Source organism: Mustela putorius, unplaced genomic scaffold (genome assembly GCF_011764305.1).
Source record: "Mustela putorius furo isolate JIRA1106 unplaced genomic scaffold, ASM1176430v1.1 tig00000407_pilon_pilon_pilon, whole genome shotgun sequence".
Taxonomy (NCBI): Eukaryota; Metazoa; Chordata; class Mammalia; order Carnivora; family Mustelidae; genus Mustela; species Mustela putorius.
In genome coordinates this window covers 9,039,094-9,062,227 of record NW_025421373.1, presented here as the reverse complement: position 1 = coordinate 9,062,227, position 23,134 = coordinate 9,039,094, and the positions used below count along the sequence as shown (strand labels likewise).

General features: G+C 37.5%; 1 protein-coding gene across 1 annotated transcript in view; it reads right to left on the bottom strand.

Moving 5' to 3' along the window:
• SPEF2 (sperm flagellar 2) overlaps window positions 1-23,134 on the bottom strand; it is a 171,590-nt gene that overhangs the window by 122,013 nt on the left and 26,443 nt on the right. Inside the window, exons 4-8 of the mRNA XM_013051945.2 lie at window positions 22,131-22,301; window positions 19,587-19,727; window positions 18,014-18,078; window positions 13,232-13,418; window positions 4,533-4,721 (exon numbers count right to left, since the gene is read on the bottom strand). Of these exons, the coding sequence (XP_012907399.1) occupies window positions 4,533-4,721; window positions 13,232-13,418; window positions 18,014-18,078; window positions 19,587-19,727; window positions 22,131-22,301 (753 nt within the window). The remainder of the gene's footprint in view (window positions 1-4,532; window positions 4,722-13,231; window positions 13,419-18,013; window positions 18,079-19,586; window positions 19,728-22,130; window positions 22,302-23,134) is intronic.

The following is a 23,134-nucleotide window of genomic DNA, read 5'->3' as shown; positions in this document are numbered from 1 at the left end:
AAGTCTGTAGGAGGTCGTCAGTCTCGGTTGTTATGGGCCCAGACTCTGGAGTCTGCTAGAGCCAGCTGTGCTCCTGCCTACACCACTGACAGTCTGTGTGAAGGTGAGCTTTCTAAGTCTTGTTTCCCTTATGTGCAAAATGTAGACAAGGGTAGCATCCACTTCCGACGGCTGTTGCAAGAATTATATGTACATGTGATAAACACAGCTCAAAGCTGGACTCACAATAAATGCTCAAAAAAATGTTAAATATTATTATAATTAAGTACTATTACTACTAATAGGTAGAATAGAAATTTGAAATCAGAAACAATATAGAATAGATACTCAATTATCTTGAAGGATGAGATAAAGAGATTTAATCTAAATACAAAACCAAAACAGACAAAAACTGATGATGGACAACACAAAGTTCTTTCTCTCCCTCTCTCCCTTTCTGCACTACTGCCCCCCACCCCCCTGCCCCACCCTGGCCTTTCTTGAAATGTACTAGACATTGGCCTCAGCCCTGGGGAAACAGTAGTGAGCAGAAGCAAACATGATCCCTTTCCTCACGGAGCTTATGTGCAGTGGGAGGGGCAGTGAAAAAGCCTCACAATGACTGTACACTTGTACAGTGTCATCAGGAAGGGTGATGGAGTATGGGCTTTCACAGGAGTCCTGGCTTCGATAAGAAGTGGCCTGTGCACAGAGTTCTGAAAGAGGAGGAGTAGCTGGGGAAAGATATGAGGGAAGAAGGGGATAGCAGAAGAAATGACTTGTTCAAGGATCTGAGAGCAGACCAGTACGGCCGGAGTCCGGGAGACAGACGGGAGCAAGGTGTGAGCAGGGACCTGACTGAAGAGAAGCCATGGGTGGGTTTTTGAGTATGAGGCCAATGGTCAAATCTGAGAGTCAAGAAGGTTCCTCTGCCTGCACAATGGAAAATGATTTGTAGGAGATGATAGTAGGGCAGGAAATTTGTAGAAGTTATCTCTAATTTCGCCTTCCTTCTCTTCTAACAGGTACTTTTTACCTCCTGCTTCAGGAAATTTTGGCAAGACAGAAAAGCAGAAGCTATTGGAAACTCCTCCTCACTTTAAAGGACTCTCCCCAAAGGCAAATTAATCTTGGTCACTCCAAGGGAGTGGAAAGGAGGGAAGATTCTGGGAGCAAAGAGAAAGAGAAAAAGATGTGCACCCACTTCTTGGCACTTCCTGGGGAGCAGAAGAGCCTCAGAAGGGAACATGTGAGGGACCCATGAAAGCTGGAACACCCTCTACGAAAACATGTGCCACTGGAGGCAATGTGCGTGGTCTGGCGCAACTCGGGTTTCAAGGACAGCAGGCTGGGCCTGGCCCTGAGGATTGCAGTGTTTCCCTGGTGACTTGGCCTGTGACCTGGGGCACCATGCATCTGTGCATCTCTATGGGCAGAGGTTTGCTGGACTTCAAGCTTGGGCTGATTTAGATAATATAAAGAATGTTATATCCCAACTGCAGTTGCCAATTCACAGCCACTCAAAATGGATGAAGGAGACCACTGTAGTAATAGTTGTAGTCGCAGTCATAGTCATATAGTAATAGTAGTAATAGTAGCAGTAGGGTTGGTAGTGTAGACATGGGGAAAAATGGACAAATTGAAGAAATATTTAGTATGTGAAATGGACAAGACAGTGATGTTTTTGATATGGAAGAAAGGGTTGAACAGGATTTGAGTGGATCCTGATGTTTTATACTCGTATAACCGAGTAAATAATGTTGCCATTTATGAAAATACAGAAACTTGAAAAAGAGCAGTTTAGTAAGAAGGGTCATAAATTTGGCTTTAACGTGTTGAATTTAAGGTATCACTGGGATATAAGAGTAGTGATGTCAGAAAAGCAGTTGAGTACGTGGGTCTTTGCTGTAGAGGACAAGGTATAAATCTATGAGTCACCTATCACAGCAATTACATACCCTGGTTGTGCATTAAGACGTTGTCTGAGGAAATAACACAGAGCAGCAAAGAAACAGGCCTAGAACTAAGCTTTAAGGAAACCTGGCATTAAATGTTTTGGTATTAGAGGAGAATGAGCCAACAAAGAAGGCCAAGAAGAAGCAGCCAATGAAGGAGGAAGAAAACCAGGAGAGCATTTCCATAGCAGAACTCAACAGAAAGGGATCACGTGATAGTAGACTAATAATTAATATTAATAATATGACATATTACTAATAGCCTCTATCCTTAGTAGACTTTTTATTTTTTAGTTTTTTAAAAAGATTTATATATTTGAGAGAGAGTGCGTGAGCGGGGGCAGGAGGGGCAGAGGGTGAGAATCCCTAACAGAGTCTCCACTGAGACTGGAGCCCAGTGCAGGACTTGACCCCAAGACCCCAAGATCATGCCCTAAGCCTAAATCAAAAGTTGGATGCTTAACTGACTAAGCCACCCAGGCACCCCACCTAACAGATTTTTTAAATTTTAAGATGTTTAAAAGTACTTTTAGAATTCTCCCCCTTCTCCTACCACAAACAGCAAAAACTACAAGAACAGTAGCAAGTAAAAACACAATTTTTAAAAAAGTCTCTTCTCCACAATAGGAAAGCAGTAGAACGATCTGCTGTGGGGAACAAGATATATTCTATTTATTTAGTGCATGAGACTAGGAAGAAAAGGTAACAGTGTCCCTTTGGAAACTTCAATTCAATATTTATTTCTTTGGCTCCTACTTGTACACCAGCCACTGTTGATATGGGAGGTGATTAATTCAGTATTTTCAGAGAGAAACCATGAAATCAAGCCACCTCACAAAGAAGAGTTTCAGGGAAGCAGATACCTCAGCTTTAAGGAAAGTTAATCATTGTGAAAGGAAGGGATATAATTTTCGCAGATGCTACAGAACCTCACGGCTCTGGTCTCTAAGGCTCTAGCAGGCCTAAGTGTTCTAGTCCTCTAAAGTCTGTTCAGGCTTAGTTAAAGAAAAATGCAGATTGTCACAGTAAGCCCAATCCTGCTATAAATGCTTTGATACTATGCACTTCATTAACTGGGCTTGAAGCAGACATATTTTTCAATAGGCACTTAGAAAGATTAGCTAAACACATAATTTCTAATGTAAGCAAATACCATTCAATCTATTCAAGTTCACTCTTGTCAAAATAGAGGGATAAAACAATTATCCAGATAATTCAGCTCTTTAAGAGGACACCTGAAATCAGCGATAATGCAGCTCAAATTCACGGAGTAATGGAGGTATAGTTCTTTACCCCTACCCCTATTTCAGCAATGTCTATTCTACAAAAGGCAAGAGCACCATTTTCTTTACCTTTAAATGATATTTCTAAAAATTGTATAATTTTGGCAAAAGCTGTATTTATTTTCATGGACTATCATAGTGTAAACCATGAATCTGATACATAAAGCATTCCCTTCCTATTTTTTATGAGGTGTTCTCTTCCATTCAGCCTAGTTTTGTGATTGTTTTATGGCGCTGAAGACAGGCTATTTAAAATGCCATTCACACGAGTTTTCTACTTCTTCAGTCAAATCTGGACCAACAGACTGAATATGTTTGAAATACCTCCAAAAGGAAATAGGCAAGAAGAAATCTACATAATCCATTGATAAAATAGATCTATTTTGATAACTAGAACCCATATATACATAAGGATAAGGAAAATATTAATGTATTAAATAATCAAAAGATTAGATATTTTGATTTTCAGAGTTATAAAAGGACCTAGATGGACTGGTGCCACAGTGGCCAAGAACATACCTACGTATGTACCATTCTCAAATACAATCAACCAGAGTACCCTGAATAAATCGCCTATTTGGGTTTAGAGGAAGGACTCAAGCACTGTGGACCTGATAAAAATCCTATTTTATCACAAAGCAAGGAATCATTTATTAAAGACTAACAGTATCTTATAGAAAAGAGGCAGCTTAAAAGTGCTCTCACCACCTGAGAATGTTCACCCAGAATGACCAAGTACAATACCATGCAAGTAAACTTAGAAGATTTTAAAGGAAAATAAAGTAGATCTACAAAAATGGAGTAATAACACAAGAAACTGAAAATTTGATTATCACATTAAAGGCACTAACACTTTGACTTGAAGAAAATGGAATAATGTATTTAAGATATTCAAGGAAATAAAATGTGGACTAGGGATTTTATATAGAGCAAAACTGACCATCAGGTATAAAAGGCCTATCCGGTTATACACCACACAATAACCAATACAACACACATGGAATATTGTTCCCTGAGCCCTTCTTGAGGAATCTACTGGAGAACGAGTTCCAGGCCACCAAAATGACTTTATGTGGACATAAAGATTGGTCGTGAACATCAAATTGAAGCAAGACTAAAGGGGGAGAGTGTGACATGTAGAAGCCCCATGGGCTGTGATTTTACTTACACAAAGATAAAAATAGGGAGTTAAGAGGGAGATCTTATAAAAATTAATTCTTCTTAAGTGACTGGCAACTAAATGCAGTTTTGTTTACCTTGACTTGGTAGAAAGGATCAAAAGTAAGCTTAGATTTTTAAGGGAGTTATCGTTTACCGCTTCTCGATCAAGAGCATCCTGGAAATCTTTAAGTCGTCTCTCCTCATACTGTTTTTCTCGGAAAATTCTGTTTTGCCATAAAACTTCCTTCTCATGCCGAACATGCATGAGCTGCACAGCGATCCTGCGTTCCTGCTGGGACTGCCGCATCAGTCTATTAATCAGCTGCTCCTCCCGATATGCCTCCTGAAAACACCATTGGAGAGCCAATTATTTGTCAAGGCCATGTCCAAATTTCCCACTGGGTTAAGAAGGCTATGTATAAATAATGTGCACAAGGCAGAGTATTCCTTGACATCTGTCCTATGATTTAAATTTGAACATGGCAAAATCAAGTTATAAAAATGAAGATTTCCAATAAAGGTTGTACCATTTTGGTTTCTGGAAACACTATGATTTTGCAAGTCACAATTATTTTAAGTGAATTGTTACTTTGTTTAAAATCCAATGAAAAATAAATTAGGTAACTGTTTTTAAGGTGTTATAAACAAAGGATATGATTCTCAACTTACAAGCATGTTTTCAGAAATTTGAAATTCCTGAAATAAATACTGGTTGTAAAAGTAAATGCAGACTTTGGCTGAAGATGGCAGATATGGTTAGTTGCCAGTGTAGACATCTCACTACCTGTGTGAGGAAAAGCTGGAATTTGATGGAATGAGAAGACTAGAGGAGATTCTAAGAGACCATGACCTACGGCTTGTCTCAGAAAATCTGACTGGATGTAATCTGAAAGAGAAACTAGATGCATTCTCCTGGCTCTCTATTTTAAGAGAGCAGAAGGGTAGTCAGTACATGAGCAGTGGAATAAAGCATTAAATTGGGAATCAGAAGCCATTGCAGCCCCAGTCATACCATTAATTGGCTGTGTTGCTTTGGACAAGTAATTTGGATTTTTCAGGGCCTACTTCTTGACAGGTGAAATGAAGAGTTTAGGTGGAAGATGATCTCCAAAGCACCTTCAAGCTCTCATTCTGTCTAAACAGAGACATCATGTGGAAGGAGGAGGTAATTAAAATTCTCAAGGTGAAAGATGTAAAAGAATACTTAAACATTGGAGTTGTCCATTTAACACTCAGCAATCCAACTGTGTAGGAAGAAAATCTAGCATTATTAATGACATTGTTTCAAATGACATTGTTTCAAATTGATCTCTGCCACTGTGAGATTATGAGAGAAATACCCTATATATTTTCAGAATCTGGATGCAAATAATAATAACACTCTATTGTAAATTCCAAAACTCGAACCCGGGAATTATGTAAAAATGTATTTTAAATGAAACTTCAACTGAAAATAAACATGAATTTTAAGTAACATATATAAAATACAAAATAAAATCATGAACAACTTTGAAACATACGGGTAATCTAATTATAAAATTCTGGATTCTTTAATGTTAACCATTTGTTTCCTTTCAAGATCCAGTAGTGGAGCTGAGGCAGAATGCAAAAATGGCCACAAATTCTTCCATTTTCTTCATCCATATCCTTGCAATTTTATCCTGCAGCTGTTCTTATCAAAAAGCCAAACTGTGGAAAGAACCAAGATGCCCTTCAACGGACGAATGGATAAGGAAGATGTGGTCCATATACACTATGGAGTATTATGCCTCCATCAGAAAGGATGAATACCCAACTTTTGTAGCAACATGGATGGGACTGGAGGAGATTATGCTGAGTGAAATAAGTCAAGCAGAGAGAGTCAATTATCATATGGTTTCACTTATTTGTGGAGCATAACAAATAGCATGGAGGACATGGGGAGTTAGAGAGGAGAAGGGAGTTGGGGTAAATTGGAAGGAGAGGTGAACCATGAGAGACTATGGACTCTGAAAAACAATCTGAGGGTTTTGAAGGGGCAGGGGGTGGGAGGTTGGGGGAACCAGGTGGTGGGTATTAGAGAGGGCACAGATTGCATGGAGCCCTATGTGTGGTGCAAAAACAATGAATACTGTTACATTGAAAAGAAATTTTATATATATATATATATATATATATATATATATATATACACAATCTATTGCTTCACTCCTTAAATATGGGGTATGGGTAACCATTTGATTAAACTGACCAATGGAACATTAGCAAAAAACAAAAAACAAAGAACCAACAAAAAAATCCCACACACATGGGATCTGTTTTTCTTAATTCTCTTGCAGCCCCACCCCACCATGGCCGCCACATTTTCTGGTCTGCAAGAAAATGAGAGACGAGGTAGAGTGAGGCACCAGTCTTCCCAGATAGATCTGAAGAAGCTCCAGCCAACACACCAGCTGACCAAAGACACATGAGAGAGGCTGCTGAGACCAGCAATAAGACAGCATAGCTGAGCCCAGCCCAAACTGCCTACCACATTTTGGGGGTGGTTTGGGATATATAAAGCATAGTCACAACCATATATTTTTTTTAATAATATAGGCTTGATTTATTATTCAAGTGAATTCTATAATTAATATAGAGTATATTCTATAATTTGGTTGTTTAAATGGCAAGGCAATTTAATTGTCCAGATGAGTTCTAGTCTTCTGACCCTTATAAAGAACAAATTGGATTGGTCAGAACTGTTTTGATTACTGACCACACATTATAGTTAGAAAGGTAGAAAGAAAAGGAAATCACTATTGAATGCTGAGTCAATGCTATGGATGTAAAGCCTTAGTATGAAGAACCATCAAGTGTATTAAGACCTGCACCCAGAAGTTGAGTGGAAAAGATTTATTTTTTTGTTCCATTGTACAAGTAGTTCATATTTTAGAAATAGACTTTTTCTCAAAAATTTCACAGGGATGTGGAACACATTTTCTCATAAAAAGATACAAGCTATGGTTAGGTGCTCGGTGCAGCCTAAACAGATTTATGCTTAATCCCTATCTTAGATGAAATATTCTATATCTACAATGAATAAAATCAAAAATTTTCTCTTTTAATTATATTTGGGGAAGATTTAGAAAGATATGCAACCCAAAATACCCTCAATTTGGATGCCAGGTCCTTTGCTTTTCGCATGACCTGGAGCCAGGAGCCTACCCTGCTCTATGCCATGCTCAGAACGACAAAGATGCCTAAGCAGCTCTTGGGGAGGAATGGAGTCCTGCAGGAAAGACCTGGAAGCTAAATATTTAAGGATGTTGGGTTAAGACATAGGGGAGGGGTCTGATGTTCAAACACAGTTTCCAAGAAAATAACACGGAATAGGTTCGGGAAGGTAGAGATAATTAAGTTGGAGTGAATCCCAAGAGCCAACCAAGATGCTAGCTAAAAGACCATAGAACCAGCTGGGAGCTAAATTGGGTTGACAGCTTGAATATCTCTGCTTTAAATGCATATGAGGTACTTCAAACCCATGGAGACCTAAACTAAACCCACCAAATCCCCTTCAGTTTTGGTCCTCCCTCAGAATTTCTCCATCTCAGTTGATGACCCTATAAAGCTATGACTTCTGACCTAAAATGTTAGTGCCATCCGAAGTTTATTCCTCTCTTATCATTCCTAATATCCAGTTCTTGAAGAAGTAGTCTATTTTACCTCCTGTGTATGTTTTTAAGGCACCCATTACCCCATTCCATACCGATGGGCACCGCCCCTACCTTGAACAATATCAGCCTCTCCTCTACCATCCTTCCCACCACCCTTCTCCAAAATCCACCCAAAAAACTTAAAGTGATTGTTCTAACCCTAAAGCTCATCATTTCATTCATGTAATCCATTTCTTTATGAATCATGAGGCAAGAGAACAACTTGAGCACAGGTCTCTGGCTCTCTCTTCACAAGCCCAACTAAAACAGAGCATACAAACCCCAGGGGGAAACTGCAACAACCTGGAAGCTAGAGAAGATATTTAGAGGCATTCTTGGTAGCTCAGTACAAATGAAGCCAGAGTAAAAGCATCTAGGGCTGACATCAGATCCATGTCATGCTCTCAAAAAGCTGCAGGTACTTGAGAGAAGCAGAAGAAATCCCAGCCCTGACAAAGAACATTTGGGAAGAGAGAAGGATGGATAGGAAAACAGGCCATGTTGCAAGTGGAGATTTCACAGTCCACCACTGTGGCCCGGGCACTTGTGTCAGCTGTGCAGGGAGGCAGGGACACTACACTTGGTAGAAAGGAGGCAGTGGAAGTGGAGGTCCCTTGCTGCATACCCCAGGCTGGTTGGAGGAACAGCAGTTTTCCCAAACACTGAAAAGAAATAGTTCCCTTGCTGGAAATAGCGAGAGCATTAACTCACTTTAATATCTGTTAGGTTGCTGGTCCCTTAACAAATCTCTGGCCAGAGCCTTAAAAAACCAATGCTAATAGCATCCTGGTACAAAGTGAGGAAAGTCAGAAAGAATTCATTAACCCAATTTTCCAGGTAAATATCAGGTCTAGATTATAAGCAAAAAAAAAGAAAAAAAAAAAAAACCCGAGCAGCCCATGCACAAGTATTTTGTAACACAAATGAAAGTGTGTTAAAAATCCCACTTAATTAAAAATTAATTAAATTAATTAAAATTAATTAAATAAAATTAATTAAAAATTCCACTTAATTCCTTACTTAAGGAAACTTGAAATAGGTAGTTATTTCACGATCTACTTTTTAATCATCCAATTTCCATAATCTGTAATTCTTCCAGTTAAAAGAGAGACTATTAAGTAAAAGGGAGGATATATGCCTGAGTAAATTTATACATGTATCTGAAGTAAGAAAGAACTTTTTAGCACAGAGATGAAAGGGGTTTTGTTTGTTTGTTTTTTAAATTTTTCTCTAAGAAGTGAATCCACGGAGAAATAAATTCACATCTTTATACTTATGTGAAGTTTTATGCCAGTCTTTCATATTTTAGACTTGCAAATTTGTCCTGTTTACATTCACATTTTAAATCACCTTCTCAGGTCTGTTCCTCCACATCATCTTCCATATTGCGGTAAATGCCACCTCCATCCACCTAACTGCGCAAGCTGGCCTCTCGTCCCAATTTTTCACTGCCTCACTGTCTAAGGAACCGTTAATACCTATTGATTTTATTACTAAAATAGCTCTTGAAGTCACTTCTCTCCATCCCCATTGCCACCACCCTAAATTTAAACTGGGATAATTTCTAACCTAGTAGGAATCCAGCTGCAACCTGTTTTCACTTGCTGTCATCTATTCTCACAACTAAAGTCAAAGAGTGATCTTTCTAAAGTCAAATATGACCTTGTAACTCCTGTTCCCTTTGCACTTAGGATAAAAGCTCCTATTTCCCTCTATACAGCTGGCAAGGCTCATCATGATTTGGTTTCTGAGGATGCCTGCCAAATGACTTCAGTTCGCTAAGAACCTTAGCTCTCAGTGCTGAGCCATTCTATATGATATTCTCTCTGGATACACACTTCAATTTCCACCATTCTAGCCTCTGCTGGAAACTAACCTCCACTCACATCCCACCACAACTACCCACACCTAAACTTATTGTATTCATGTTTCTATTTATCATCCTCTAGAAACTGTCTCTGGACCAAGTGAGGGCTATGTCACCTGTCCCTCCCATCACTTTCACTGCCCCTTCACACTCTAATCTCGTTTCTTGTTTATAGATCCTCTCCCAAACAGCAAGCTCTGTGAGAACATATTTCTCAATATTCTTGTTCAGTATGGTATCCTAGGTCTAGCTAGAACAGTACCCAGAGCATAGAAGAAGCTCAGTGAACATGTGTTCAATGTGAGAGTTGATCGGGGATTCTCAAACTATAGCTGCATCAAATTACCTAGAGGGTCTTATAATATAGGCTCCACCCCAGAACTGTGATTTGAGCTTGATTCAGTAGATCTGAGGTGAGGTCTAATTATTTACATTACTGAAAATTTCCAGGTGATTCTGATGCTGCCAGTCGAGGAATCACACTGAGAACCACTAGAGTAAACCAATAAACAAATTGAGAGGAATAACAACTTCTCCACGTTGTTTTCATGAAAAAAACTCCCTTTTTGATAATCTCAATTGATGCAGAAAAAGCATCTGAAAAAAAAATCCATATCTTTTCAAGATCAAAACTGAACAAATTAAGCAGAGAAGGAATGTAATTCAATATAATGAAGGCCATGTATGACAAGCCCATAGCTAACACCATATTCGATAGTATGATACTAAAATCTATCAGCTTGTCAGCATTCCTTCAAGAACTGGAATAAGACAAAAATACTTATTCTCACCATTCCTTTTCAACATAGTATTGGAAGTCTTAACCAGCACCATTAACAATAAAAAGAATAAAAGGCATCCAGATTAGAAAGGAAGAAGTAAAACTGTCCATTTGCATATGATATATTTTTTTTACAGAAAGCTCTGAAGACTCCAACAACAGCAACACAAAAAAATCTGTTCAAACTGAAAAACAATTTCAGTAAAGTTGTAGGATACAAAATCAATATCAAATCAATCAATAAATAAAAATCAATATATAAAACTCACATGTATAAAAATGTGTTCCTATATACAATGAATAATCTGAAAAAAATTGAGAAAACAATTCCATTCACAATAGCATCAAAAATAATAAAAAATTTAGGAATAAATTTAACTATGGAGGTGGAAGATCTGTGTACTAAAAACTAAAACATTGATAAAAGGAATTGAAGAATACATAAATAGATGGAAAGACATCCCATGTTCATGGATTAGAAGAATTAATAATGCTAAAATGTCCAAAATATCTAAAGTAACCTACAGATTTAGTAAAATCACTATCAAATTTTCAATAGCATTTTTTACAGAAATAAAAAAATACTAAAATTCATATGAAACCACAAAAAACTATGAATAACCAAAGCAGTCTTGAGCAAGAAGAACAGAACTGTAGGTATTCCTGATTTATGTATTCAAAACTGTATGGTACTGCATAAAAACGACATATAGACCAATGGAATAGAAGAGAGAGCCCAGAAATAAATACATGCTTGAACAGTCAACTGATCTTCAACAAGAGTGCCAAGGCAACATAATGGGGAAAGAACAGTCTCTTTAAGTGGTGCTGGAAAAATTGGATGTTCACACGCAGAAAAATGAAAATGTATGCTAATTTCACACTGTATACAAAAATCAACTCTAAATGGATAAGAATTACACATAAACCTGAAACTATAAAACTACTAGAAGAAAGAACAGGGGTAAAAGCTTCTTAACATTGGTCTAAGCAATGACTTTTTTCTTTTTAATATGACCCCCACAGTACAGGCAACAAAAACAAACATATATAAGTAAGACTACATCTAACTAAAAGCTTCTATACAGTAAAGGAGACCACCAATAGAGTGAAGGGGCAACCTACAGAATGGGAGAAAATATTTGCAAATGTACATTTGGTTAATATCCAAGGTATAAAAGGAATTCAAACAATGTAATAGCAAAAACCCAAATGACCCAATTTAAAAAAAAAAAAAAAAGGGCAAAGGACCTGAACAGACACTTCTCAAAAGAAGGCAAACAAATGGCCAATAAATACATGAAAAAGGTGCTCAACATCACTAATTAGCAGGGAAATCCAAATCAAAACTATAATAAGATAGCACTTCACATCTATTATTAGAATGATTATCACATTAAAAAGAAAGAAAGAAAGAAAGAAAGAAAGAAAGAAAGAAAGAAAGAAAGAAACCCACAAGAAATAACATGTGTTGGCAAGGATGTGGAGAAAAAGGAACTCTAAAAAACTGTAACTGGACATGTAAACTGGTGCAGCCTCTAAGGAAAACAATATGGCAGTTCCTCAAAACAATTATGAATAGAATTACCATATGACCCAGCAATCCCACTTCCTCGGTATATACCCAAAGAAAATGAAATCAGTATCTGAGAGAGATGTCTGCGTCCCCCTATTCAATGCAACCCTATTCACAATAGCCAAGATACGGAGAAACCTCTGTGTCCTTTGATTGAGAAATGGATAAAGAAGATGTGGAGTATATACACAATGGCATATTATTTCAGCCTTAAAAAAGAAGGAAATTCTGCCATTTGTGACAACATGGATGAACCTGAAAGCCATTATGCTAAGTGACATAAATCAAATGTAAAAATATAAATACTGCATAATCCCACTTATATGCCAATCTAAAAAAGTTGAACTTACAAAAGTAGATCTTAAGTGTTCTCACCAAACATACAAAAAATAAACTATGTGAGGTGATGGACGTGTCAGTTAATTCCATTAATTCCATATGGCAGTCATTTCACAAAGTATACATATATCAAAACATCACATCATATACATTAAATATATACAATTTTTAATTTATCAGTTATATCTCAAAAGAACTGGGGAAAAGTTTCCTCTTACCTCCAAAAGCAACAATGGATACACATACTTGACATCGATTTTAGGTTCCTTTTTGGTCAGTAATTTTTTTTTTATTGAGGGAAAATATACATGACATAAAATTTACTATCTCAACCATTTTTAAGGGTCCAATTCAGTGGCATTAAGTACAGTTACAATGCTATATAACCATCACCAGATTTTAAATTACTTAGTAAATCTTTTATGTAGAGTTCTTTTTCTGAGTGTATTTGCCATGGTGATGTGAATATGTTCTGTTGACATTTGATTCAGAGTAACAGATAATAAATAATGAAGATACATATATATATGTATGTATGTATGTGTGTGTGTGTTTGAAAGACTAAATTTTGCAAACTTTCCAGCACTATTATTCAAGCTGTATCTATATATTTTACCTCTTGTGCTTCGTGGGCTATTAACTGGTCCATTAACAGTCTCCGCCGTCTTTTCTCCCTTTGCTCTCTTGCAAAAGCATCTTCCTCAAGGCGCTTTTGGATTTTTTTAATATAGTCATCATCCGAATAAGTGTTTAACAAATCAGTAGTTGTCTGGCCTGCTGTATCTGCAGAAGTCTTGGAGGCACTAAGGATAATAGTTATTATTTAGATTTAAAAAAAAACAATGCAGTTACATGCTCCTACTTTTGACTGATTATGGAGGAAGACCTCAGGAAAAGGCTCCTTTGCACGCTCTATGAACTTCCAGTAACTTTCTGAGGGCTTAGACCAGTGGCCCGGCTCTTACCACACTGGCAAACACAAGACTGACCTAGCCTCTTGGCAGTTAAAAAATGACATGCTCATCATACCACACTGGCAAACATAAGACTGACCTAGCCTCTTGCCCAAGTCCTGAAGACCCAAGTAAGAAGACCTGCTTTGGTTCCTGTCCTCCTCATGTCCAAAATTAAAGAATCAGGAAGAACCTGGTGGTGTTACCAACAGAAAGCAAATACGCTCAATTTAATGGGACAATGGTGGCTTAATACAAGAACTTACAGGTTCATTCAAAAGTTACCTTTAGAAGTAAAAGATACATTTTTATGTATATAAGGATCAAATAATCAATTCTCATCTGCATACCTCCTTACAAAATAAACAGGATACAATAGTACAATGATAAAAGATATATCTTGTTACCTGCCAATAAATAATGTTTTAATGTTATAAATATTTTTTCATGTTACAAGTTCTTAATGTATTTAGTATAAAATACAACTTACAACCTTATTCAAAAGCCAAGGACACATTAATATGGTATAAAGGAACTAAATTGCCATTAATTCCTGTACAGATCTAAGTATTCTTATAAAGCATAGTTAATTCATATTTAATGAAGTAACAATTGAATGTCAATAGATCATATTGTATTACACTTCATTTTTTGTACATTTGCTGCTCCTAGATGAACTCTGAGCTCATGAGAAAAGTATCCTATTATAGTCCTCTCTGTCCTGGTGCCTCATAGTTCTGACAAGTAGCTGATGTCTGCTCAACTTCAAATGATATGTTAAGAAGCATGTAATTCTTTAAAAAAAATCACACAGAGAAATTGTTTATTTTATCAACTGGGGCTCAACATTTAGCTGTATTCTGTCACTAAGAGTCTTTGAGCAGAAGCTGTGTAGCTACCAAAGCCTCAGTAAGATCAAATACAGAATTTAACTCTATTAAGAATTAGTACAATTAAAAAAAAAGAAAAAGAAGAATTAGTACAATTAAAAAAAAGAAAAAGAAGAATTAGTACAATTAAGTACTTAAGAAAATTATGTGGCCTAAGTTTTTAGATCATCCTTTAAAATTCTTACTGTTTTTACTCAAAAGTTTTTTAAAGACTTTTAAAATTTATTTGACAGAGAGAGAGAAAGAGAGCGAGCTCAGGTAGGCAGAGCGGCAGGCAGAGGGAGAGGAAGAAGCTGGCTCTCCACTCAGCAGGAAGCCTGATGTGGGGCTCGATCCCAGGACCCCAGGGGTCATGACTTGAGCCTAAGGCAGGCGCTTAACCCACTAATGCCACCCAGGCATCCCTCAAATGTGCTGTTTAAAATAATTAACTTTGGATTGTACATGGTTTAATATACTTAACGTGGTTTAATATACTTAACATGTTGTTACTCCTTTATTTATCAGTCTGTGCTCCACCCATCCATCTGCTGTCTCACTCCAATTAAGGTCTGAAGAAAGCTACGTGATATTTACTTGAATAAATATTTGTTTTCCTAGATGTGGGTTTCTTGAGGGCAATAATTACGTTTTCTCTATATCTGCTTGTCAGGCCTCCACAGAGTTAATAATTGGGTGTGTTTGAATTACTAGTAATTGAAATGTTGACCAAATTTGTATATATTTAAAAAGTAATTGCTAGGAAGAGTCTAAAGTAAGTCTATGGATTCAAGTGTCAAATTATAGCAGGCGACAACCTCAGCTTTAAAAAAAAAAAAAAAAAGTAGCAGCTAGCATTTATTATTTGTGTTAAACAATAAAGACAAATACATGTGGGGGGAAAGCAGCCATGGGAGCTCTTGCACTGCTCTCACTGAGACAATGTTTCCTTCTTCCACAAAAGAAGATGGACTTTGTGGTGACATCCCTGAGGAACTGTTTCAGGAGCAGCCTGTGAAAGGGGCAGGGGCAGAAATTGTTCTTTATGGTCAACTTATGAGATTTTAGTGCTTTCTGGAATCAAATAGTGTGAAGTTTTTGAAAGAGCCCAGAAGATGCTTGATTCTAAGCTAAATTCTAAATTCTAGATTCTAAGCTAAAAGTTCAGAATGAATGCAGTGATTGATAGAGGACTTAACAAAGGCCCTGACTGTACCATAACTTTTGTTTTCCTCAAAACTTTGCTTTAGACCAGTGCTTCCCAACATTCTTTATCTTGGGCTATCAGAGAAAATGATTTTTGTGCAGCATTCTGAGAAGGATCTGGAGTCCCAGGTGAAGCTTCACAGTCCCTGGTGACTTGTCCAGGGAGTCTGGCTGCCCTAGGCCCTACGCTGCTGCCCTAAGAATTGAAGTGAGGATGTCTATAGTTCATGGCCCTCCAAAGCTCAATCTCTGGCAAGACCAAGTAGAGGCTTCTGCCGAGAAAGGATCTGTGATAGACACTGCCATTTCCTTCGCTTTTTCCACAAAACAGAGCCCCACGTTTATTCAGGGGCTCAGCCCAAACTGAGTACAGACAGTGTACCCAGCCCAAGCCTACATTTCCCAGCCTCCCATTCTGCTAAGTGTGGCCATGTGACCAAATTCTAGCCAATAAAATGTAAACACAAATGTTACCTGGAACTTGTGGAAGGTTCTTAAAAGGAGCTATTTCAGCTATTTCAGATAATTACTTTTTGCTTATCTTCCTTCCTTATATCTAGAACATGGGCAAAATGGCCAGAGCCCCATGAGCCATCTTGTACTGTGAATATGAATGAATGTACAAAAACCACAACAGAACAGTGGAGCTAAAGGAAAGCCTCAGTCCTTGATGAGTTTGGAGCTCCAGCAGATTCCCTGAGAGGCTTACATTCTGGTTTCTATTACAGGAGAGAGGTAAGCCTCTATCTAATTTAACCTGCTTTTGTTTGGGGTTTCTAAAGCTAATTGATAGAGAGACTTAGGTTCAAGATGGGTTGGCAAAGCCAATAGCCATAAGCAGAGTGAATGTTTGAGCTGTATTGCACAGGATGATCTTTAAAATATGTAACAACTGAGGGCACCTGGCTGGCTCAATGGGTTAAACCTCGCCTTCTGCTCAGATTGTGACTTCAGCTTCAGGTCATGACTTCGGCTTTAGGGTCCTGGGATCGAGCCCGGCATTAGGCTCTCTACTTGGTGGGGAGCCTGCTTCTCCCTCTCTCTCTGCCTGCCTCTCTGCCTACTTGTGATCTTTCTCTCTGTCAAATAAATTAAAAGAAAAAAAAAAAAAGTAAAAAAAAAAATTTAACAACTGACATGGCAAAGACACTAATCAATCAAAATGGGTGCTGGTGCAGGAATCACAGGCCACTGCTATGTTTGGTGTTAATGCTGGTTGCTAAATTGCATGGAAATTGAGGGGTCCCAGGAAAGGGATAAGCCACAGAGCTAGAGGGAATACTATTCACCTAAAGTAACGAAAGTATTTCCACATTTTATTGCTCTGGCAGATACCATCCACTTATCACTCCCGAGTGCATGGCAGGTGAGATGAGGGAAAGAGTTGGAAGAAATCCGGTGGTTTCCTGGCCCCCGCGGGGATGAGGATAGTGGGGTTTGGGTGGTGGCTACTAGGTGGGTAGGCTTGGATTGTGTTTTCTTTAGCTGGGGCAGCACTGGTAAATGGCAGTGGGAATCAGAATAGGGCATCCAAAGTTTTTGCAGAGGGTAGAAGAAAATACAATGTATGTATTCTTCACTTTATTTTCCTTCCACACCTGAGTTCCTCACCAGCACTTCTTTTTATTTCTCCTCATTTGACTCTGTTTCTTTCCCTCAGAAATATTAATATGGAACTGATTTATTTAATTTGTGTCAGCTTTTCTTCTTTAACAGAAATTAGTTCACATTCCATAAAATGTAAGTGAGTAGAATTTGGGAAGTTCCCATTTAAAAATGTGGAAGAATTCAAGTTGCTCCCACATACGCAGACCCTACTCAATTATCTTCTCTGAGTCAGTGACCCCTAATAGGAAAGAAAAGGGAGAGGATCTTTATCTTTAGGCAAATGAAGCCCATTAAGCAGGCATTTTTTGAAATAAACCCCCGGAGCTGACCATTTCAGTGACAGTTACACTCATTCTACAGTTTTTTATTGCTGGTCCCTATGCTAACTGCTGAGCACACAACATGAAAGAAACCCATGAGCGTCTAATAAAGGCTTTACGACAAAGTTAAATTAGTGGTAACTTGAAACAATTTTTATAAATGCTCAAAAATTGTGTTAACTTAGGACAGTAAGCATAGCATAGAAAAATAAAATAACTTCCCAACTCATAATAGTTCTCCTGGTCTTTACAAAAGTTGTTCATGAACAATCAACCTGAATGTTAGCTCATTTACCTTCTTTCCTGTACTCTCTTAATGAAGCTTCTACAAAGTGAAAAGATCTTTGGAGCAGCTATTCCCCATAAACTCTTTCTGAGTATTTAAAATCTCTAGGTAGAACAGAAAGCAGTTCTGTGATTGCTAAAGTAATTCACATCTCACCTTTCTTTGGCCTGGAGATCCTTTTTTATTAAGGCTTCAAACTTCTTAATCTCATTAGCCACATCCTTTAAAGAAAATTCGTTATCAGTTTTCCATCTCTAAAAGCCACTGAAAAATCTTCATTTACTGTGTTCACTTTACAAATTTCCAAGGTTGTATTCACTACTATTTCAGGCTAATTAGGAGGTAAGATATAAAAAGCTGCATTATAGAATACTTTTATAGTTCTGATTCATTATTTTTAGACTAGGCTAAATATACCTAAAAGAGTGTGAAAGCTGCCCTCTCTGAATCATTCCACTCACAGTTCTAGCTCTGAGAGTGCAACAAAGGCCATTTAGTGAGAATGGAAATTATCAAAGAGTCTCAGGCCATGAATTTTTGTTTGCAATTCTTTTAAAGAAAAATAAGCATTTTGGGGGGGATATAAATCCTTCTTCAAAAATTATTATCTTGCATGTCTTAAACATTTCTTGTGCAACCTTTTTTATGCTATTAATTTGCTCTCTGAATATTAGTTTAGTTCATCCTTCATCTACTGTAAATCCTTATTAATAAACCTTAACCATGTGAGAAATTTAAGAATTAAATACTTTTCTAAAATTTGGATCTGGAAAAAAACTCTCTGAGTAATTTTCTTTAGAATACAAGTGCAGGATATTTTTTAAATATTAAAAAATAAAGAAATGTGGATTAACATAAAATGTATTGGATTTAGATATCAGAGAGACCTGTCAATCTCTGCTTTACTATCCTCAGAGTGAAACATGGCAGCTTTCTGAGTCTCAGTTTCCTTATTTAGAAATTGGGGGAGTAATATCCTACTTAGAGAGTTATTTACAAATGAAAGATAATGTAAAGTTGCCAACCCACAGGCTGACATATAGCAAATCCTCAGTAAATGGTAACTGTTATTCTTTTCCTTAGGTCCCAGGAGAGATTATCATTAATAAAGACTGGAGTAGTATGCAATGTAGGCTGCAGGAATTAGTATCAAAATGTAGTATTTCTCCACTATGAAAGAGAAGCAGATGTTATCCTACTAGAATGACTGACAGCTGGTATGGTCTAATAAAACACCACTAGCATAGGTATCTTAAATTTACACATACTGATAGCAAGCAAACAACTTAACATTCCTGGTACTCAGAAAAACAGTGCAGCATGGTGAGAAGGGACTGATTAAAGCATACAGTAGGAATGGCATATGTACAGTGTGTGTACCTTGACTGACAGCTCTGTACCCATGGTGATTGTGACCCATCACAGCAGCACCATTCTAGAATATTTTTGTAGTGACCACAGAATCCTCAACACAGGAGTCCAGATTGGTACTGTCATTTAACATGAGTTTCTTATCCCTGACCTACAGCTACATTCTCTCATTCTGAACAAATAACAGTATAATATGGATTAGATATGCACACAGTGAAGGGGTTTTGAATGAGAAGGAAAAATGCCACCAATAATTTGAAAAGGAACTAAGAAGTGGGGGGGCAATCTCTGTGTTTTAGAGAAAGATCTTTCTTTCATTAAGATTAACACAACACCAAATTAAAGGATTATCACTTACCTCTGCCTCTTTTTTCTTTTTCATCATTTTTTGGGCCTCAAGTGCTCTCAAAGTACGATTTGATGCAGGTTTAGGAATCTGTATGATAGCTGCTTGGATTTTGGCCATTATTTCATTTTGTCGTCTTCTATTCAAGCGTTGCTGAATATCCCACAGATGTTTAGTTATTCCACTCATCAGAAAAACAGGCTATGTTACACACTCACAGGTACACATATATACATTTTTCAGAACTCAGCAATTTACCAATGGAGTGGGTGTCACAAACATGTAATGTTAGAAAGCAGGTATCAATATGACTCATTTCAAAAAGTATGATATTAAAACACAATTGTTGGGGGGGACACCTAGGTGGCTCGGTCTGTTAAGCATCTGTCTTCAGCTCTGGTCATGATCCCAGGATCTTGGGATCGAGCCCCACGTGGGGCACTCTGCTCAGTGGGGAGCCTGCTTCTCCCTATCTGCCTGCCAGCCGCTCCCCTGCTTGTGTGCTCTTTCTCTCTCTCTCTCGATCTCTCTCTGTGTCAAATAAATAAATAAATAAATAAATCTTTAAAAAAACAAACACACACGATTTTGGAATCCTCAAATTATGCCTATCAGATGTGTGCATCTTCATTCTAGGTGATGACACTGTAAGAAATAAAGGCGCCTCAGTTACAAAGAAGAATATCATTCTTTCCCAATTCTACCTTCTGACCTACCCAATAATGCAAAGAGAAAATTCTGTCTCTAAAGATGACTTGAAGAGAAAATTTCATCTGGGAGATGGTCTTTAGGAGGACTTCTGGGGAATCCAGGAGATATGACAAACTTCCCCCAAACTCAGTCACAGCTAAACAATGAAATCAGAGGCTACTTCAAATACTGAATTAAATACTGAATTATGTGATACCATTATTAGATCATCTCTTCTCTACCTGGGAGTATTTATTTTAAGTAGAACACAAGCATAAATGAAAGCAAAAAAAGAAATCATGAAAACCAGACAAAATATTTTGAAGGTTAGATTATTTATGAAGTAACATGTAAAACTAGATTACATATGCACACAGTAATTTTACTACTAAGTATTATATTAGAGCTAATAAGATCATTTTTTCCATCCAAAGACACTTTAACCACTAAAAAGTCAAAAATTATAAATAACTTAAAATTTTTCTTCATTTTACTTTCCAAAATATAACTTTTTATATCGTTGTAATATATTGATCTTTCCTTCTCAAGAAAACCAGGACGACATAGGCTCTCCCTATTTGCTTCCTGCGATTTTTTTTTTTTTCTGTTATATGTGAGAGAGAGAACACAAGCTGGGGGCCGGGCAGAAGAGAAGAGGAACAGAGGGAGAGGGAGAGAATGTTAAGTAGACCGCAGGCCCAGCATGGAACCCACCGTGGGGCTTGATCTCATGACCCTGAGATCATGACCTGAGCTGAAATCAAGAGTCAGATGTTTGACTAAGCCACCCAGGTGCCCCTGCTTCCTATCATTTTTAACATAATTTAATATTTAATGGTTTCATATTTCCTTTTTCCCAACTTTCCTTGGACTCTTTCTGCATTACACTTAGCACATCAAAGTTAGACGGGCTGATTCCTTAAAAATTAAGAGTCCCAGCGCTTGGTCTTTTTTAGACACTGCTTTAGGAGTGCCTTGTCGCCTTACCATGCAATGCAAGAGGGGAAGCCCAGCGCTTTATCGACTCTCTGGCAAGTAATGAGACCATAAGATCCTCCAGAATTTGTCTCTCATCTTTCCCTCCCCTCTGCACAGGGGGCTGACTATATTCAGGAGGTGTCCATTTCTTACCATTTTAAATATATGAATTTAAAAAGTGATTTGTAGTGCAAGGAGAAGAACTATAATTCTTTTGCCTGTAGTTTACACATTCCATATATGTAGTCACCTGAAATTCTCTTGAAAATCTTTAACGATTCCTTACACCATCATGTTCTCATGTACTTAAAGGCATAGGAGATCATTAAAGGTTTTCAGAGGAATTTGAGAAGCAGTGGGGAGTTAGTTAAAGCAAGAAGGGCCAGAAAGAAGGCAAGAGATGTTTAAGGGGTTTGGAAAAGAAAGCAAGCAGGGTATCACCTCAAACTACCAGGACGAGAGAAATGAGGCAGGACAGAAAAATCAAGAGATTGCAGAAGAGGGAACTCAGAGAGGGAATGTCGCTCTACATCCCTTAGTGGGGGCAGCCATCATAAGCCTTCACTGGAGTGGTTAGTTGCAAACCCCCACCGCTCACCCATGTGAAGCATTAATTTCTATCAGACAACCTAAAAAGAAATCAAGTTGTCCTGCCACTCCAGAGAATGGCAGTTCTCATTCCTGGTCACAAGGAGAGGTGAGGGCAGGAGTGGGAATGGAACAAAGGGAAGAGTAAGGGAGAGAAAGGTGAGAGCAGGGTGGAGCAGGAGTCAAAGGAACACGCGACTTATGCTACATTAATGCTTATGCAATGTGTACTATAGGCATAAATCCCAAACAGTATTCTCTATGCTCTAATCAATTTCTGGAAAAATCATACTATAAAACCTTTTCAATATTAAAGGATCTTTGTTCTTCCTTGAGCTTTTGAAATTTTTGGAGTTTCTCAAAATGCATGTGGACAAGATCTTCTTTCATGTGTTTATATTTTTCTTGAAACCTGTGTGTAACCCGCATCAGATTGAAATCAGTTTGACGTGGTATCAGGTTTCTAAGTCTCTAAATGGAGAAAGCAGTTCAAAGGATTTCATTATTAGAAAATAAAAAGTATATTGTCATTAAAAGCACATGCAAAATTTGTCTTCAAAATAAAATCTCTGTGAATTACTCTTGTTGATGGTTAAAATAAATGCAAGCCCCATACTAGTCACTCAGATCTTTAATTTACATGAAAACAATAAACACATGTTTGAATTCTTTCTTATAAAATAGTTTCAAATATATTCGTATATTTTTTGCTCTGAGTTTAATTTTTATTTTTTCTGAGTTTAATTTTTAATGAATGGCATTGGAATTCTTAGAGAAGTACATTTTCATAAAAATAATTTCATAAAACCAATTCAACATATAAGAGATAATATAAGACCCAGATTCTTTCCATAACTTAAGCTACTTCCTCGTAAAAAGTGAAGAAACATTAAAACTTCCAGGCCATTGGAAATGAGAGTCTAAGAGTGTAAGAAAATGAACCTCAAAGATGATTATAAAATGGGGAACAGAGTAATAGGGCTAATGGAATTAAGTAAAACTTTCATAACCAAAAGTAATCTCCTTAAAAGCTGAAGACTTATTAAAGTTTTTTTTTTTTCAAATGGAACTGTTGCTCAAACCATTTTTGGTCCCTGTCTTCTAAAGCCACCTAAGCAGATATGGGCACTTACTCAGAAGATCTCTTAAGCACCTTTCAGGTGACTTTAAGCCCTTACTCACCTTCCTGCTTTTTTCATTATTAAAAATGGCCTGGCCTCTGTCTCCACAGAGGCAACAAAAGTGTAAAGTCCCTGAACATCCTACTTCTCTACTTCAACATATGTCTACATCTTATCTTATAT